At 30.2% G+C, this 21,066-nt stretch overlaps 2 protein-coding genes across 5 annotated transcripts; one reads left to right on the top strand and one right to left on the bottom strand.

Moving 5' to 3' along the window:
- Window positions 1-159: 159 nt before the first annotated feature.
- LOC130896501 (uncharacterized) lies at window positions 160-7,406 on the top strand. 4 transcript variants are annotated; one of them, XM_057804653.1, is made up of 7 exons: window positions 160-748; window positions 4,346-4,515; window positions 4,763-4,964; window positions 5,063-5,342; window positions 5,406-5,534; window positions 5,584-5,844; window positions 7,220-7,406. In XM_057804653.1, the coding sequence occupies exons 1-7, from the start codon at window positions 743-745 to the stop codon at window positions 7,276-7,278; spliced, it is 1,107 nt and encodes a 368-aa protein (XP_057660636.1). In that variant the 5' UTR covers window positions 160-742; the 3' UTR covers window positions 7,279-7,406. The 4 variants fall into 4 exon arrangements, with proteins under 4 accessions (XP_057660636.1, XP_057660635.1, XP_057660638.1 ...); XM_057804655.1 differs by having other exon boundaries at window positions 239-748; window positions 5,584-5,691; XM_057804654.1 differs by having other exon boundaries at window positions 239-748; window positions 5,584-5,703; window positions 7,220-7,392.
- A 1,361-nt stretch (window positions 7,407-8,767) lies between these two features.
- LOC130896815 (bromodomain and WD repeat-containing protein 3) lies at window positions 8,768-20,946 on the bottom strand. The gene is made up of 23 exons (XM_057805141.1): window positions 20,755-20,946; window positions 20,637-20,695; window positions 20,556-20,585; window positions 20,191-20,479; window positions 19,790-19,950; window positions 19,401-19,732; window positions 19,027-19,344; window positions 18,549-18,966; window positions 18,074-18,299; window positions 17,888-17,999; window positions 15,653-15,781; window positions 15,425-15,587; window positions 15,064-15,360; window positions 14,833-15,012; window positions 14,529-14,777; window positions 13,069-13,280; window positions 11,118-11,284; window positions 10,919-11,058; window positions 10,529-10,788; window positions 10,220-10,467; window positions 9,817-9,968; window positions 9,290-9,608; window positions 8,768-9,232 (listed from the first exon to the last, which is right to left on the bottom strand). The coding sequence occupies exons 1-23, from the start codon at window positions 20,786-20,788 to the stop codon at window positions 8,889-8,891; spliced, it is 4,839 nt and encodes a 1,612-aa protein (XP_057661124.1). The 5' UTR covers window positions 20,789-20,946; the 3' UTR covers window positions 8,768-8,888.
- Window positions 20,947-21,066: the final 120 nt, after the last annotated feature.

Genomic DNA, 21,066 nt, shown 5'->3' with positions numbered 1-21,066 from the left:
CTTTCCGAAGAAGAACTTTCACTAAATATTACTTATTGTATGCAAAATAAATTAATACAATATTAACTGCCCTATATAATAAATATATTCAATAGTCATTCATAGATCATACATTTGTGCAACGCTTACGAACGTTCCGTCAGCTGTGTTCATTGTGTCACAGTCACAATGCCAAGGTTTAACGATCCCGACCTATTACATGGTTTTCGCTCGCTTTCTTTATCGTATTAATTTCTTTACCGTCGTTCAGCTTGATAAAACAACATAAGTGAAAATTTCTTTAATCACAATATTGAAAACCATATAAAAAATGCTACTTAATTAAAATATGAACCTTAAATGAAAATAGCTGATGTGTTATTCGGTAAAGTCTTAAGTTATGAGCAGAATTGGCATAAAAGTCATGTTCGGATATTTGTGGTTATGTTAACGAAATAAAATGAAATTTCAAGAAGCTGTTAAGGTATTCGAAATAAATAAAACATTACGTATGATATGGATTCTAAAACGAGACGTAATATATTTCAATTTATTATATTTTACCGAAAGAATTTATCGGAAACATTGGGGATGAAACACAGTGGGGAGAAGTAATAAAGTATGTCAAGTAGTAGAATGCAATTTTCGAAGTGAGAGTGAAGAAACGAAACGAAAAGTGTCTATATGTGTTTAGTGTGTCTTCTTCGTCGGTGAGTGAAGTGAATGTGACCTGGACCTCGACTTTGATATTATTACAGCGAGTATGAAGGTGAGTAAAAGTTCTTTTGCAGCTTTCCAAATATAAGCTACGTATAAACAAGTTGAACGAACGTTATATTGATGTTTTAATATAATTCTTTTCATTTTTCTTACATTTTTTTAATTAATTTTTATAAATTAATTACATATTGTTTGGAGAATAAGTTTTAACCAAAAATTAATTTTAATTAAAATGTATAAAAAATCTAGCCTAACCTTAAATTTAGTATAAGAAGTGGTCTTAAACGTCTCCAAATTGTGATATTTAAATAATTATGGCACAAGAACGATTATAATTATTATTTTAATATATCATTTGTTAGATTTTTTCACTTCTTAGTAGATTTTTGATATTGAGATAGTCTTTTGAAGGCGTTGACGAAATTTATGTGTTTTTTCTTATTACTTGAATGTGGTATGATTATAGTTTAGTTGTTGACTTGAACTGGGTAGGTTGCAATGCAGAAATGGGCGAAATGATGTTATGAAGTTATATTTTGTATATGTGTCTATATATAATTTAATACTATGTTATTTCTATTTAAACGAATGCAGGTCGTTATAATTTCATATATGACACCTGAGGCAGTTAATTATTCCATTGTTTGAATGAACCGACTATAATGTACGTAACCGACAGAGAAAAAAATTATGAATTTGACATATTAACATCTGAAATCGTATTGTATATCATTGTATACGATTATAGATAATTAAATTGAAATCTTGTGGTTTTTCCACTTTCTTTTATTCATATTACAAAATATTGGAAGATTTATGACAAAATTATATTTTTTTTATATATATAACCGCGCTTTCTATTCGTATTGTTTTGCGTAACAAAATCTTCATCTGCTGAATCATAACATAACCTCAACTCATTCTAACCTTTTAATGTAGAAAAATTGTCAACCTGTTCAATTATCTACAATATTAAACAAGAACTGGGAATTCTAATATATAATGAGAATATGCTCGCATAGCTATACTACACTTAGAAAAAAGAAAAATATTTCATATATAAGGTCATATATTCTTTATTCACAGTTCACATAATGTAAATATTGTTGCACATCATAGAGAGATTATGAGATCGTATTTAAACAATGTTGCCAGATTATAGAAATAGTACTGATATTAAGGGAAATATTGAGCAAAGAGATTATAGGTTATGTTGATTATTTAATATAATAAAACTGTTCCCTTCAATCTAAATTTTGTTTTTTGTTGTATTTTCAAGTTTCATTTCAGTTATAAAATAGATTAAAGACTGGATATCATTGAAAATTTTTCATATTTGAATTTACATTTCGTGCTATACTTAAAATTAGTAAGGGTCCATTATTTTTCACATTCTTACTTAAATTCAATAGACAGTTATTTTAGATGATTTTTTTTCAATTTTGTATTAAAAAATATGTATTTGATATTTCCCAAAGTCTAAATTAAACATTTATACATTTTATTTCAATGTGTGCATAGAAAACTTTTCTGTGTATTCTGTTAATTTCATTATAAATTGGTGAGACACAATGTTATGGAAGGCGCAGTATATTTATGAATAATTTTAAGATGTGAAGCTTAAAATTGCTTATTATAATTCTAAAAACCATTTTTTATATTTACGAGGGTTCTACCTATGTTTTCAGATATGGTACATTTTAATGGTAAACGTACTCAGAATGTGTTGTCATAAGAGGGCTATTTGAGTTGTTTACAGATACTTGAATCAATTATTTTGGTCAAAAAATGGAATTAAACATTAACAAATAACGGCAAAAGGATTTGAGCTGAGAAAAATCAAGTATAACCGGAAACGGTAACAGGGTTCAGTGGTTGATAAATGATAATTTTTAACTGCTTATTTTATATCAATGATATGTAAAATTGAACATTTTAATACCTATCATTATATTAAACATAATTGTAGGTATGTTATGCAATATGTCTTCCATGATACTTTATTTAGATTATAAAAAAAACTTTCACAAATTTCGATAAACTATTGCATTAATTACTTTACATAAAAAAAGTGTTACTCACTAATAGATAACACGAACTACAAGGTGTCATATCTTAATGAACTACAAGGTGTCGTATCTTAATCGGAGTAAGAGAAACTGCCTCAGAGAAATTGCCTCGTGTAATTAATTAAGAAGAATTTATCACTTGACACATCATTAAATCAACTTTCTGTAGATGAAATACAGTCTGCATAATTATTTCCTGCATTTTTTTATTATTTCACCTCTTACTTTTAAATATCTATCGATTACAAATAAGGTTATATTTCATTCGGTATTTTACGTACTTTCTGACAACCACGGTATAATACACGAAATTCAATTGTGTTAACAGTAAAATAAATGAAAATGCATCAAAATTTATATGATTATTAACAAAAATTTACATATAAATATTCAAAATGCTCGTCATTAACACTAACCTCACTTTTAGCGAAAGAAATATTTTTAGATTGTTGACCTTCAACATTTCGCTGTTTAAGGCTTATTTTTTTTATCCAATTAAATTATTATCATCTCCTGTCGTGAATTAATCGTTTTTAGTCCTGACGACAACTATCACTTCTGCTTTTCACTTTCAACTGCTTTCAGATCGTATTTACTTTCATTTTAATGTAATTCTGTTTTTAACTATGTTAATTTCGAAATTTTTATCAAAATATTTCCATAATCTTCATTGGGATTATTGAAAATGAAAATTAAATGTAAGTCTACATAACCTATATGGTTCGTTCGATACTTTTGAAACGAAATTTCGAAATGATAAGTGATCACAAATCACCTAATTATTCATCTATGCAAGTGATTGTACATTCTTTCATATTACACTGAGAAAAATAATACCACACAATATTTCAGATAGTTTAATGCGTTTATAAATCATGTTATATTAAAAGTAATAGTTAGAAGAAATTTTTTACTAATTCGAAAAGCAAATTTGAAATTTAAATTCTACGATATATAATCAAAAAATGAGTAATGAGATTTTAATAAAATTATTGAATAACGTTTTTAAAATGTCATGAGAATTAGGTACATAAAAAATTAATAATATATTAGCGCCAAGTTCCTCGTACATTTTTATGTAAAATAACTAAATCTATTTTTAGTTGGTTACTAAATTCTTAAGTTCAGGATATTATTAAAACTAAATTAAACTGAAATGGGAACGTAACGGCTTCAAGGATGTTACTATATATCTCTTTCGCTTCTAGTTGTTGTACAGGGTGGGCAATTAAGAACGGCCGTCCGCCATATCTGAAGAACGGAGTTTAAGCCCACCACTAGGGGGCGAATTTTTAAAATTTACACAATTAAGTGGCACTTTATATACTATATTCGAATTCTTTAACAAATTCTGCGCATTTTTGGGAATTGGGGGAAGTGGGAACCTTGTCATACAAAGTTCGGTTTGTGTTTATTAATATAGTAATAAAAAAAATATATTACATAAAAAAATTCTGAAGAATGATTTTAATAATAAAAAGATTTTGTAATTAAATGGTTAATTAATAAAAAATGAAAAATATTTGGCGACCTTTAATCTAAATATAATATCAATTAAGTAACTTTGTTATTTATAGGTTAAGACGTGGCTACTACTAACGATTACCGTATCATATGTCATTATAACAACCAAAGCTATAAGAACACCAATATATGCACCGTTTAATATAATTAGTCTGAAAGATATAACTCCAGAAGAAAGAAGACAGATTGCATATTTAGAACAAAAACTCCAACGAGCCAAAAGGTAAGTACCTCACCGTCTAATAATTTATTCTTGGCAACGTCGCAACTACAAACTTAAACAGAAATTCTTTAAGCTTGTACGAGGGTCGATACATAAGTTTTGATATAGACGAAAACAAATATTTTGTCCAGTATTGAGGAAATTCATAGAAAAAGTCTTCGAGTCAATGTTGTCATATCTCACAATTGAAATAACGACCCTCGTATAACCTAAAACCAAATGTAACCTAATTTGTTCTCACTTCAAGATCGGGTTCTTCTGGATCCGGTTCCGGTGAAATTCTAAATCTTCTTAAGACCGCAATTGGAAACGGTATTAAGAAGAAGGTAGGGCAATTAGCAATGGCGTCAGCAGCGGCATCCGGAGCCTTCAGTAAAACCAGCAGCGGTGGTGGATACCATACCGGATATCATCATCATCATCATCATCCACCAGATTACTCCTACGAGGTAATCATCTCATGTATCCCTCCAAATTTTAATAAATTCTCATCCCCCCTCGCTGTTTGGTATTTGGGGAGTTGATTGTTCCAATTTTCCTATTTCAGGAACATCATGATCACCATGATCATTCACATAAGTCGTTCGATTTTTGGAATTTGAAAAAATCGATCCTCAATACTTTACTCCAAGCTGTGAAAGCGGTAAAAGGGGGAGTTATTGCTGTAAAAGGGCAGTTGGTGAAAGGAGGGGGTAAATTAATTTCAGCTTCAGGACATTTGGTTAGTTCTCAAGGTGATGCAATCACGCATCTCGGGAAAAAGATAGCCACCAGTGCTATATTGGTACCTTGGATGGGTTCGTCAGGTAAAGGACATCCGCATGTAGGTAAGATTATAAAAATTGATAGTTTTTCAATTTTACACATTTTTTTTCAATGTCTCGTTTAAGAATACGAATCAGGTGATCATCACTATTCAGCTCCAAGCGCTCCTAGTGACATCTATCATCATTCGTCACCTTCAGGTCCTAGTTCAGATTATCATATACCTGAACATTATCCACCTCCTCATCGTGAAGGTATATCACCCCATAATGTGTTTCAGTATGTAATACTTCTTTTTTTCAGGAACTTCAGGACTATTAATACTAAAAAAAGTCCCAGGACATGGTAGGGATCGTCATGAATATTACAGTTCGTCAGTGGATACTCACCACGATCAATCTCCAAGTTTCGGTAGTGTACTTGGTAAATTATTCTCGGCATCATCATCATTAGATCCTCACAAACCTGAATTATACGGTGACAATCCTGTAGAACACCACGTGGATAGTTATCAAGCGGATATAGTAGAATCAGATCATAACGAAATAGTCCCTTCTGCTTCCGGTATAGTTAAACATGAAATAGCATCTTCTTCTGTCAAAACGAAACAACCTCACCACAATTTCGATGTAGATATCGATAAAACTTCAACTATTTCACCCGATACAGTCACTAAACACCACAGCGGTTCAAATAAACCAGATTTCAAAAAAAATCCTTTCGATTCGAAAGAAATTGTAGGTGTAAATCAAAATTCCAAACCCGAGGAGGTTAATACGAATAATTATGTTTCTCAGAGTGAAATTGGTAGTTTTCAGTATACAGGAGTAGAAGATTTACAAGAATTTAACAATCCTTCAAATATTTATTTATCACCTCCACCGATTTCACAGATTATTTCAAAAGAAACTGATTTTGAGAATAATTCGTTAATAGATATTAAAAATTCGCAGTTAATTGAAAATTCTGTACCCTCGCCATATTTAGAAACCCCCAAAATACCAACTGTAAATGACCCAACAGTTTATAACGAATTTACACATACTTTCGATTTTACACAGAGTGATATTAAAAATCTCAACAATTTTGAAAGTAGTTATAATCAGTTTTACCCGAATTTCGATGTTGTTCCTTCTATTTCTTACGAACTACAACCTCAAGGGCCTAAAAGACTGACGTGACGTTATAGGTAAATAAATTTTATGTCTGACTATTGATGAACTAACAGAAGTAACTACGTATCTTAATTATGGCTTATTTACTAATTAAACGATTATATTTTTAAATTTTCTTGCATTATTTTATCTACTTACGTGATATACGAAGAATCGAATTTAACCATTTGTTAAAAGTGTCATCTCCCCATTATAACCACATACTTAACACTGTTTATAAAAAATTACACTAAAAAATATATAAAAGCAACAAAATTAACACTAAAACATTCCTTTTATATAATTATTTCGTCTACTACACTTTCTGCATTCAAATTTCTAATAAATCAGTTTTACTAAGGTTATTGTCGTATGTCATTTGTCTAATGCAACTTTAAGTTCTGTGGTTCGATTTGTTTTGAGGCATTTTTTAATACGCGTCATAAACTTTGTTCCTTTAATAATTATTTATCCAGTATGACCTCATTAACATTGATAAAATTGTTCATACAAAAAATTACACTTTAATATGTCAAATTTGTTATATTTGATCTACTTTCAATTTCAGATTATTCTGCTAATCTGCTAAGAGATTTAATTGACCTTGTGTAAATAATATAATCTTCAACTTTTTCTTTCTCAGACCTTAACCAAAAATAATATTTCTTCATTTCATACACTAATAGAAAAATGTACAGAGGACGTAAAATTAATACCAGAGCATTCTCATTATCTAATTTCTAGCGTTTATTTATAAATTTTTTAATAATTAATATTTTTTTCAGATATATCTAAAAATACACGTCACTATGACTTCAATAATTTCGATCCATATTTCGACTAAGTGCTAATTTATTACTACTGATGTGCTTTATTCATAATATCACTTTTCGGGACTAATGTGATTCATTTAATTATAGAAACTTGTTATTTTGTATATTTATTTTTTTAATAAATTTTTTATCAATGTTATTTTTTGTTTTTTTTTTCGTCCTAATTCCACTTCCTTAATTAGTGCAATGAGAATCAACTAGCGTAAGATGGGACATAGACAAAAGTATCGCATTTTGAGGTTATGTTTTTAACTACGTGTTCCAATACTTTTGATGATGTTAATTTGTTTGTAATACAGAATAATTATATAGTAGATCTTTCGTTATGAATTAAAATTATACTTATTTCGTCCATTGACATTTGACATATTAAATAGTACAATTTTTCGTGTAAGCAATTTTTTCAAGATGTTATTGATAGGCACGAGATTGCTTACACGAAAAATTGTACTATTTAAAATGCCAAACGTCAATTGAAGAACTAAGTACAATTTAAATTTATAACGACAGATCTACTACAATTGGTTATTCTGTTCTATTCCAAGAAATTAACAATATTAAAATGTAAGTAATAAATTACAAAAAAGTTATTTCTTCCTAAAAAACAGTTTGGAGCGTTCTGTAAGTTTGCTTTTTTTACCTTGGGTACAGGTGAAACAAAAACACATTATTATGACTAATTTTTTTATTCAACTTTCTAATACAGCAAAGAATCTATAAATTATGAAAATTAGTAGTTCAAACGTACCTTCTCACATGAAACAAGTTTAGATTATATGGGAAAAGTTATTTTTTCCTAAAAAACAGTTTTGAGGGCTCTGTATGTTTGGTTTTAGTTTTTTTACTGCCTTCCAGGGTACAGGTGATATAAAAAACATAATTATGACTAATTTTTCTATTCAACTTTCTGATACATCAAGGAATAAATTACACAAAGTAGTAGTTCAAATGTACCTTCTTTAAAAAAATTCAGATTATGTAAATAAAATTATTTAGAATGCTCTGTGAGCTTATTTTCAGTTTGTTTACTGCCTTTTTTATCAATACATTGGGTACATTTGTTACAAAAACACATTATTATGTCCAATTTTTTAATTGATTTTTCTAATACATCAAAGGATATATAAATTAGTAGTTCAAATGTACTTTATCAGTTAAAAAAGCTCAGATTATGTGAAAAAACGGTTTGGAGCCCTCTGTAAGTTTGTTTACTGCCTACCAGGGTTTTTTCTCAATACTTTTGGTACAGATTATACAGAAACACATTATTATGACTAATTTCTTTTATTGAAGTTTTTAATACATCAAAGAATCTGTAAATTACAAAAAGTAGTAGTTCAAATGTACCTTCTAACATAAAACAAGTTCAGATGATGTGAAAAAAATCATTTTTTCCCAAAAAACACTTTTGGAATGCCCTAAAATTCCCTTTTAGTTTGTTTGCTGCCTTCCAACGATTTTCATCATCGTATTACGCACATTAGATACAAAAACACATTATTATGACCAACTTTTTTATTCATCTAATACATTAATGAATATATAAATTACAAAAAGTGGTAGTTCAAATGTACATTCTTATTAAAAAAAATAGATAATATATATGTATATATAAAACAAGTTATTTTTTCCTAAATAACGCTTTTGCGCGCTCGGTAAATTTCCTAACTCTTCCTCTACTGCTAACAGTCGAAATAAAACTATTTTCTTTTCGGTTATTCCTCGCATAATCACTAGATTTATCACTACTGTCACTATCCAAAGTCCTTTTTAACCTCTTCACCGGTTTATTGGGATCGTCAGAACTGTCTCCGGATGATGAACTTTCGTATAAATGCGCTTTTTTCCTAACGGGACGTTTCCTTAGATTCGTTTTTCTCGAATAATCTTGATCTTGATCTTCTTCGCTCGAAGATAACGAAGATTCTTCCGTACCAGGTTTGTAATCCGATCTCTGCCTAGTTTCTGCAATTTTTCACATAAACATTACAACTTTCAAAGGAGTATTTACAAGTTACTTACCTCTAGGTTGGTACGTCGCTTTATCCGATCTACGCCTACGGCTTCTAGTCATTTTTTCATCGCTATCATCCGAACTGCAATAATCCGAGGAATCTTTTTGTTCGAAAGGTGTTACCGTATCGCTATCCGCTTCTATATCAATTTCTGATACATCGGATTTATCCTCACCCGAACTAGTTGAGGTTGAAGCGTCAGAATCATCCTCACTAGTTCTTGATTTCCTACGGTTTCGTTTCCTTCGTAGATTTCTCCAATTCGACATTATTTTTTTCATGGTTTCTTCGAAACTGGTCGATAAACGACTGGTCATGTCATATATCTGTCGAAACATGGATATTTTAATAAAAATAAAAATTTAAAACTCTCAGGGTTACTCGAATCAAGTCATAGTTTATAAAACGAATGTATCTGTTTTTTAAGGTTATGTTTTTATTGCAAACTATAACGTAACTACTTTTGATAGACATGCCAGTGTAATAGGAACCTGTAATATAAAAAATCGATTAATTATTATGTAATTAACTTACCCTTGATCTTTTATTTGGAGTATACAATCGAGAATTCGAAAAAATTAATTTCATATCGTTACAAAATTGCTGAGGCAGTCGATATTTGTTATTATTTAATTTCTCCTTTACGGTTCCCAAATCCATTGGATTTTCAACTATTTCGTGGTAATCTGAAAATAATAATTTTTTTTATACAAAATCGAATAGAAAATATTTTAAAAATTTCCCGTCATTACTATCTCAAAGAAATTATCAAGTTTATGTACTAGAATAAATTACAGAGTTGTCAAATCTTTTTCTATTTTTTCTATTTCTATTATTCTTATTCTATTTTTTTCAAATAAAAAAATCTTGAATTTGAACAAACATAAACTATCCATCTTTACAGTATTAAATTTAGACATTTCAATTTTTTATTTACCTGGATATACGGTGGGATCTACAGGTTGTCTGAAAGGAACAGAATCCTCGCTCTCCCATAACGTTTCAATCAAATTCCTAGCCTCTTCTTGCCACTCGCTAGAATCTTCTACAGATCTTTTGTTAACCGTCCGTAGATTCTTACTAGTCGAAGGTAAAGTTTCCTGTTCTTCTTCTGATTCCGAAGAATCATAAGAACCGTTAAGGCGATGATACATACTGGGTACGTCGACGTATTCCGAACAATTCCTATCGAAATATAAATGAATTGAAAGTGTTTTATTATTATTAGAATTAATTTTGATTTCACCTCAAGATCCTCAAACAAAGTTCCGTTAAAATTCTGGCGTGTTTAACTATATTACTGTGTTTTTCGTTAAATTTTTCAGCATTTGTTGCTAAATATCTAATGTCGAATTGAGCCGCTATTAATCTTCTATAGAATCTATTTTCGAAACGAGCTTTGATCGTTGATAAATCGATTGGATATTCTATCACCATAGCGTATAATGGATATTCGTTTATATCCACCGGTACCAAAAATGGTTCCGCTATAGCTAATTCCATCACCTGTTAAGTCAAAAATTCATCATTGCCAATAAAAATTTCAAATAATCACATATATAAATACAACAAAAGTGATGAGTTATTTTTTTGTAGATTATAATGTTTAATTAAATAAAAAAATTCTTCGACTCACCCTTGTAAGACTAGTAACGATATTTTTGGTCATCGATGAAATATTGCTGTAAGGCCAATCGCACTGGATGGTTTTGTATAAAATCGACGTTAATTCTTCCTCCAGTACTGGTATCGATTCAATTTCATCTTCAGGAACTCCTAAAACGAATAAATAACGTTTAAACATGTTTATATTTCGAGTTTATATAAATAATTACTAGCTGGATCGATTGGTTCTAAATCCCAAGGACTCATCCTTTCTTTTTCCCCATTTTTCCATTTAATTTCGTAACATAGAAACGAAGAATCCGGAAATGTATCACTAGCTGGAGATTTATTAATTATTTCTCCTATCCACCACTCGTCTCCTATCATACATCTAAACCTTGAAAATAATCCTTATTTTATTATAGACACTTTTAGACGGACACTGTATATATAATTGTTAATAAAATCAAAGTCAAATTAAGAAAAAATGTCAAATAAATGAAAAAATACACATTTACTGAGCTCTAATAAAAGTGTATTGAAAATATAAGGTTTACAAATTATTTGCTTTTATTTCTTAATAAATCGTCTTGATTTTAGATCTTTTTTATCAAAAATCAAGAATATTTATCAAGAAAAATATATTAAAAGGTCAAATAAGTAAAAAAAATTAAAGAAACTTAAACTTTTCACTTAATTGTATTGACCTAACCTCTAAAACATTTCGTTTTTTTTCCACTTACACATTTTTAATTGTTCATAATAATGCACTTCAACTAAATTGTAAACAACATTTGTTTTAACAAATAATTTGTTTGTTGAAATAATCACTTTCCTAACCATTTTTATGCGAAATAATAAAAAAATTTCGTTACGATTGTTGTTTGTCATTTGTATTAACAACTGCAGCCAATCAACAAAATGTAAATATCCAAAGTATAAATGTAATTATTATTCGTATAATAGGGGAAATTATATTCTAAACGTTGGCATTCGTGTGACATTGGTTTTCGGTGTTGCATTTTTTTCGAAATCGACAAATGTGTGAAATTAGTTGTATCTAGTATAACGTTAAACGTGATATTATTTTATGCCTATAACTGAAAAATAATACAACGTGGCAACGATGTGAAACATCTGTTTTATTTCAAAGTAAAAAATTGTTGCGAAACTTGTATTAAAGAGATAAAAAACTGAAAAAAATAAGTTATAGAAGATGTAGCACAATAAAAAACGTTCGAAAAACGAAAATTATAGAAATATTTTGGAAGCTACGAAATATGAAAATAAACAATGAAGAGTTTTAAACATCATTAATAAAGTTGATAAAGTTATTATTTAACCTCAAATTGGAAATAATCATAAGGAATGTGCAAATACAGACATAAGGTTTAAACTATCACACGTAAAATACATTTGAACTACTGAGATATGTAAATAATACATAAACATATGAAATACAAGTCATAAATCCCTGAATAAAAACACTTTTTGAGGAAGATACATTTGAACTACTGAGATATGTGAATAATACATAAACATAGAGAGTTCAAGTCGGAAATCTCAGAATAAAATCGCTTTTTGAGAAAGGTACATTTGGACTAACAATATTTGTGAAAAAGACATGAAATCTATACAGTATTAATCATAAATTTACTTTTAAATCTACTTTTTGACAAAGATACCACATAACAACATAAAATGCTAATCGTAAAACATAATTGAGAGATCATAAATGTAAGAAGTGGGAATCACAAGAAGAAGAAGAGGCCAGCTGAAAAAGAAATGGATAGAAGACATTGGATTGAAGAAAAGTGGAAATAACTACGGGGAGAAAAAAAACAGAGGAAAGGAACGGATGGAGATATATATTTAGTACCATAGATTATTTTTATTAAATATATAAAATTATGATAAAAAAACTGAAAAATATACACGAAAATGTGTTTTTCCCCCTATTTTCAGTACAATATCGTAATTTCAATGCAGTTGTCTTTCCGGGTATGAATATATAAACTAAAATCTACTAGTACCACCCGTGATGTAAATTAATAATTATTTCCTGAAAATATTTGTATTTTATATACAGTTTGGCAACGCGGATGAGCACCAGCAACAATGTATATAAATTATTGTGTTTCGAAGTGTATCTTGTGATGATATTCAAAAATGGTCACTCACTTATTACCGGTTTTCCAAGTTCTCGACATCGCAGTTACATAGATTTGTTTGAGTACGAAGAAATCTAAAACGTCCGGCATATCGTGATATTTGACAGTAAAACATTTTCCAGTTAATCTTCCCGAATCGTCCATGAAAGCCAGTTTCAAACAACATAAACGTGGCGGTTTTATCTCGTACTGTATCCCAATTACTTTAGCAAATTCGTGGTACTGAAAAGTAAACAGAGGTAAATATTAGTTCCCTTTTTTTTTTAAAAATTCATGAGTCACATTAAAAATTTCCTGACTGTTACAAATAAATAACCAAAAATATCCATGATCTTGAGTACAAGGTCGAAGAAGAACTTTCACAGATTTCTTTTTTTAGATTTTTCTCATAAATAGCAAGTTTTAGCAAAGAAATTCTATTTACAAAAAATGTAGACCATAAAATTATCTACAAAAATTATTCTTACACTTTTTTTGTTAAGAATCTTCATTTTCGAGATATTGGAAAATTTGGTTAAGTAGTGTGAGATTGTGAGATTAGATACACTTGAACTACTGAGGTGTATGGATAATGCATAAACATATAAAATGCAAGTCTAAAATCACTTTTTGGGAAAGATACATTTGACCTACAGAAATGTGTGGAAAATACATAACAACATAAAATGCTAATCGTTCAAGTTGTAAATCCCTGTAGCAAGTCACTTTTTGAAAAAGATACATTTGAACTACTTAGATATGAAGATAATAATAAAATATTCAAAGTAAATATCTGCATAAAGTCACTTTTTGATAAAGATACGTTTGACCTACTGAGATTTGTAGTAAATACATTTAATATATACACTGTAAGTCATAAATCCCCCTATAAAATTGCAAGAAGAATACATTTGGACTACTTAGATGTGGATAATACATAAACATATAAAATGCATGTCATAAATTCCGGTATAAAGTCACTTTTTGAGAAAGATACGTTTGAACTACTTAGATGTGAAGATAAAGTTACTTTTTGAGATAGATACATATGAAATACTGAGATTTGCGGAAAATACATGGAATCTATACAGTATTAATCAAAAATTGATGTTTAAAGTTACCTTTTGAGAAAGATACATTTGACCTAGTCAGTGAGATTTATGGAAACTACATAAAATATATATAGTATTAGTTATAAACTCCCTATAAGGTCACTTTTTGAGAAAGATAAGTTTGAACTACTGAGATATGTGGAAATTACATGAAATCTATACAGTAACTACCGCGAATTATGTCGATAAAAGGCATAAACATGAAGCATGATTAATGATTTTGTTAACAGACCAAAAATCGATTCCGGTGACCGTATTTTGTGTACCAAATTGAATTTTTGTGTTTCGAAACATCTTTTTCGACCAGACCACAGAAAAAATTGATGAAAACAAATAAAAATACAAGAAATAAAAGGTGATTACATCCAACATTACTAACTTTAATGTTCATTTTGGTCCATGGTAATTCTTTGGTACTGATTTCGTAAAGGTTTTTCATTTCCACAGCGTTCAAATACAACTGATGTCCTTGAAGGAAATAAACGATTTCATCCCCTAACTGAGGATAGTATGGAGACTTCCTAGGACGAGTTTCTGATAACCATTCACTAAGTCTATACTGTTCCGATATTTTAGTTATCTTGGAAGTTTTAGGTAGATCGGATGCATAACTATTCGATCCGGAACGCTTAAAACGATAACCAATTAAAATTATTCGAATAAACAATTTATTTCATATTTACCTTGCTTGCATTAATTTCTTTAGCACTGCCACTTCCATTGTGACGACTGGGAGTTTCATCGTTCTTACTTGTTGTACTTCGACTAGTTCTACTCGAACTACTAACGCTGTCTTTACTATTTTCCGACATCTTGTTGCTCCCTGTTGGTCTACTTCTTCTTTTTTTCGATAATTTATGCTCCTAAAAACGTTTATTAAAATATTTATAAAATATATATGGCGATATGCAAACCTTAGTCTTGGCAGGAGCTGATTCTCTGTCTTTTCTTGTCGAATTTTCTCTAGCTCTGCTATAACTCGGTCCGCTATCATCGTAATCCCAACTGACATTATAATCTTCGTCTTCGTAAACTTCCACATCGATATCTTCATCTTCTTGTTCGGTTTCGGATTCTTGTAAACAAGCGTTATTCGATCTCTGTCTTCGGCTGGATCTTTTGGGGCGTTCGTTCTGTTCTTCCAACCAATCGGATGATCCTGAAGTAGTTTCGTAACCGTTTTCGTTCGCGGAAGATTCGATTTCTTCTTCCTGAAATTTCCAAAAAAAAAATAATCAAAAAAAAAAACTAAATCGAACGATAAAATCATCCAACCTGGTATCCGTAATTAGCAGCAGATCTTGTGACATACTTTGTGGGTTTCTTCTTCTTCTCTTCTTTCTTTTTGATGTTACTAGAGGTATTGATACTAATCATATGTGGTCTCTGACGCAATTGTTTTTGGTATTCTTCCATTTCCGCATCTTTCATAGCTTCCCTGGAACCACCGAGCGAAATAAGTTAGGTTAGGTTAACGAAAAGTTGATTTCATATATTAATTACCTTATTTCAGTGGCCCTTTCCAATACAGCCGAGCTGAGAGTTTCAACTAGAACATTCTTTTGCCATTTGAATGTAGGATCGTTCTGCCAGTCCCCCGTACTGTGTCTTATACGTTCGTGATCACGAAGTCTGTAAGTAAAACACATAAAAATCAAAAAGATACGTTTGAACTACTATCTGTGGAATCTAACCTCGTCCGAATTACATTAGAACTACTGAAATTTGTGGAATCTACAGTTTTAATTCTATTTCGAGAAAGGTACTTTTGAACTACTAAAATTTGTTTTATACAAAGTTTAAAATTCCTTTTTGGAAAATATACGTTAGAACTATTGGTATAGTTTTAGCCCCATCGAAAGTTATTTTTTGAGAAAGATACATTTGAACTACTAATAATTGTGAAATCTACAATTTGAATCCCGTTTAAAGTCTTATTTCGAGAAAGATACTTTTGAACTACTAAAATTTGTTTTATATAAAGTTTAAAATTCTATTTTGGGAAATATACGTTTGAACTACTGGTATAGTTTTAGCCCCATCGAAAGTTACTTTTTGAGAAAGATACTTTTGAACTACTAAAATTTGTATTATATAAAGTTTAAAATTCTATTTTGGGAAATATACGTTTGAACTACTGGTATAGTTTTAGCCCCATCGAAAGTTACTTTTTGAGAAAGATACTTTTGAACTACTAAAATTTGTTTTATATAAAGTTTGAAATTCTTTTTTGGGAAATATACGTTTGAACTACTGGTATAGTTTTAGCCCCATCGAAAGTTACTTTTTGAGAAAGATACATTTGAACTACTAATAATTGTGAAATCTACAATTTGAATCCCGTTTAAAGTCTTATTTCGAGAAAGATACTTTTAAACTACTAAAATGTGTTTAATACAAAGTTTAAAATTCCTTTTTGGGAAATATACGTTTGAACTACTGGTATAGTTTTAGCCCCATCGAAAGTTACTTTTTGAGAAAGATACATTTGAACTACTAATAATTGTGAAATCTACAATTTGAATCCCGTTTAAAGTCTTATTTCGAGAAAGATACTTTTGAACTACTAAAATTTGTTTTATATAAAGTTTAAAATTCCTTTTTGGGAAATATACGTTTGAACGACTGGTATAGTTTTAGTCCCATCGAAAGTTACTTTTTGAGAAAGATACTTTTGAACTACTAAAATGTGTTTAATTTACAGTTTAAAATTCCTTTTTGGGAAATATACGTTTGAACTACTAGTATCGTATTAATCTCATCAAAAGTCCTTTTTTGGGATGGATACAATATACTGTTCAATCTCGTTAAGTCCCTTTTTTGAAAAAGATATATTTGACCTACTAATATTTGTGGAATCAACAGTTTTAATGCTGTCTGCTTCCGAGAAATATATATTTGAACTACCAAAATCTATTTAATATATGTAGTTTGAAGTTACTTTTTGGGAAAGATGCGTTTGAACTACCAGAATATACAGTTTGAATCTTGTGAGGTTCCCATTTCGAAAAAGATCTATTTGAACTACTGATATTTGTGTAATCTGCAGTTTTAATCCCGTCCAAAGATTTCCTTTTCGAAAAAGATGCATTTGAACTATCAAAATTTATTAAATTTGCAATTAAAGTTTCTATTTAAGAGATATACATTTGAACTACTAATATTTGTGGAAACAACGATTTTATTCCCGTCAAGTTTCCTTTTAAATAGGATACATTTGAACTACTGATATTTGTGGCACAGTAGTAACGCTTTCCAGAGGCTTCTTTTGATAGAGATATATTTGAACTAATAAAATGTATGTAATATAAAGTTTGATTTCGTTTCAAATCCTCCTTTTAAAAAGAATATATTTAAACTACTATTTGTGGAATAAATAGTTCTCACCTCGTCCAAACCTTGCTTTAGAGAAGGATACATTAGAACTACTAATATTCATGGAATCATCAATTTTAATTCTGTCCAAAGTCTCCTTTTGAATAAGATACATTTGAACTACTAATATTTGTGGAATATGCAATTACAGTTCTTATTTGAGAAAGATACATTCGAACTAGTTATATATGTGGAATCTACCCAATCCAAAGTTTTTTTTCTATAAAGATACTTTTGAACTATTAAAGTACATTTTGAATTATTAAAGTACATTTGAACTACTATGGATATTAGACATCTGGAAAAATATTAAACGTGAAGTATAGGTAAAAAGTTGGGTACTGAAGATGAATTAATACTCACGAAGATCGACGTCCGGGTCTGAAAGACGAATTTTCTCTCAACTCTTCCGACTGGTTCCTCTCAATAGCCACCAGATGATTTTGTGGTAGATCCTGTATCACTTCTTGTGAACCTGAAAAGATTTATACAACAATTACACAAAATTATATCAAGATCTATAGACTTTCCCGATAAACAAAATCTCACCTTCGTTCCCTATAACTATATTAGGTACCAACTGATCAACGTTACACGTTTCTCTACCCGGTACTAATCTTTGTAGCATAGGAGGATACGGATTACCGTCTATATCTACCAAAAAAGGGGGAGGCATTAAATGTGGTGGAATTTGAGTTTGTTCATCTAAGACATGATGATTTGTATCTCGTACCAGTGGTCTGTAATCCGTATGAAAGAAAAGTTCCATAGGAAGCTAGAAAATAATTCAAATATCACCTTTTACTACTCTCAATTGATGAATTTAACTGGAAATTGACAAAATCACTTATCAAATTGTTTAAGCTTCCAAGGAAAATAATTGGGGTAGGTAAACAGAGGAAAAGGCCAGGCAGGATAATACAATCGATTCAAAAAATAAGGTATTGAAGACTGAATGGTATAGTTTACATTTCCAAATTAAGGAAAACATGGGTGGAAAAGGATATGACAAAATAGTACTTACTTGTTGGAAAAATGGACTACCATTTCCAAAACCGAATATCAAGATATGTCCATGGGAATCAGATGCGGCTATTACAGAACCGTCAGGGCTCCATTTTACATCATAGATAGCCCCGAATCCTTGTCCATCCACTCTATTTAGATAATTGAAGACTATTTCTCCTTTGGATATATCCCAAATAAACAACTGACCGTCGTGTCCAGCCGAAAGGATAACGTTATTATCCTGAGGATGAGCTTCTAATACGTATATTTCATCGACGTGTCCTGTTAGTACTTTAACTAATTGACCATCATCAGCCGTCCATATTTTCAGCGTATGGTCGCTGACTGCTGTTACCACCCAATAATCAGATTTGTTCCAACAAACCATGGTAACTTTCAATTTTTTCGAATCAACTTCTTGTACATTAGTCGAACTAAAATGAAGATAAAAAATTTTAATAGTTTATATATAAAAAATTAAAGTGCTAACTTACTTTACTAACTTTGTGGTCATATCCAGATGCAAGCTCTTCCATTGCTGTTTTTCAAACCACCATATAATCGCCATACCGTCTTTACTTCCTGAAAGAAATTTTAAACCGGAATGCGCCCACTGAATCGAATCGACTCGATCACTGTGAGCTTCCATTTCGAGGATTCTGTGAGGTCCTTCGTCTCCTTTCATGTAATAAACTCTAACGTGATGATCTGCTGAACCAGTTGCCAAGAAAGTACCACCGGGACTAAACGATGAACATATCATTTGAGCTTGTCCCGGTCGGATCTTCTCTTGATACATAATCGGATTGTTTCTGTATAAAAAAATATTTTAACGTGTAATAATCGTGTCTGTAAAATAGAATCCTACCTAAATTCTACTTTAATTCCTGATTCGTAAGTATACGGCCAAAACGCTATGGAACCATCAGTGCTAGTACTGATTAAGTACCTTATATCCCAACATGGCGTAGGGCAGAAACTTATTGATGTTATCATACCATTATGGCCGGGTAAGACTGCGACTGGTGCTCCGTTCTGTAAATTCCACACCCTTAAAATTCTATCTATCGAACCAGAGGCTAATAGAGTGTTTTCGGAATTGATAGCAATGTCAGTTATTTCTGCAGATGCTCCTCTGAATACGGAAATTAATCGACCAGTACGAGACGACCACAGTTTTATTAATAAATCATCTGCCCCCTAAAATTAGTTTCAATCCATTAGAAAAATAACTTTTTTATATTAAAATTGTTTTACCGTTATAATATATTTTCCTGAATGGTCAAAAAGTAGACAAAATACAGCAGAAAGATGCCCAATGGTTGTTCTTTGAATTTGCATGGATTGAAATAAATTTGGGCTAACTGTCCGGTGTCTTGTGAGAGGTCCTGATATTTCTCTACCTCTTAATGAATTTACTACAACATAATGTGCAATTATTCGCTTTTATGTAATTTTTTTCCTAAGTGTAACCATAAATCAAGAATATCAGAATTCCAAGGCTAGGAAATTGTTAAAAATTCCCCTTAACTCAAATAAAGTTCCTCCAAATGCAATTATTTGCTTTTATTTAATTTTTTTAGTGTAACCATAAATCTTGAATATCAGAATTCCAAGGCAAAGAAAATTGTTAAAAGCTCTAAGTAACTCAAACTTACCTAAATTGAAAGACACATTCACGTTTTGAATCGGGGCTGAGTGTATTCTAGTAACATAATTATAACATTGTCTGAAATTGGTCAGAGCGCCATTTTTATGGTACGCATTCGGCCTAAAGCTTAAAAAAGATTTATTTTTACTCAAAGCTTCTCTTTCTTGAAAAGATTGCATAGCTAAATGACAAAGATGTAATAAGTAATCCTGTCGGATATTAGGAAATTGTCCAACCATATCCTCGACTGTTCTATCATGTTTATTGCCTTCCCAATCAATTCGGGGTGGTAAAATCTAAATTAATTCGTGTAGAAAATAAAATTTTATATTTATTAAACAACTTTATCATCGTAAAATAAATCTTACATACCTTTTGTTCCTCGAGCTCTTCATTAAACACCTACAAACATTTATTTAGAAATAATGTACTAAAATTTTTAGTTATACGAACCTTTAATGTTTTCTTCAATAAACCAGACGATAAAAACTTTTGTATTAAAAAGTATGTATCTGAAATAAATACTTTTGTTTCAAATTGTATATTACAAATATTTTATCACAATATTTACCCGAGTTAAATGGATTGTTCTGTTTATTTTCCATTTTTTTATTTTTCTTGTATTAATCGTTAATCTGAAGTTAAATTCATAATTTAATAAAATTTTTAATATACATAATTCCTTACATTATTTTATAACCTCCATTACTTTTGTTATTGTTTGGTTCATAGTGGCTCCGAACATTCTGAAGCATAACGACGAATCGAATAGCTGCTCTGTTTAAAGTGTTACACCAGAGCTAGATTACAAACAACACTAGTTTAAAAGAACTAATAACGAAAGAAAGGAAAAATTTTTATATTGTCTTAGTGGATTAACAAA

Source organism: Diorhabda carinulata, chromosome 7, assembly GCF_026250575.1.
Source record: "Diorhabda carinulata isolate Delta chromosome 7, icDioCari1.1, whole genome shotgun sequence".
Taxonomy (NCBI): domain Eukaryota; kingdom Metazoa; phylum Arthropoda; class Insecta; order Coleoptera; family Chrysomelidae; genus Diorhabda; species Diorhabda carinulata.
This window is presented reverse-complemented; position numbering and strand designations above follow the sequence as displayed.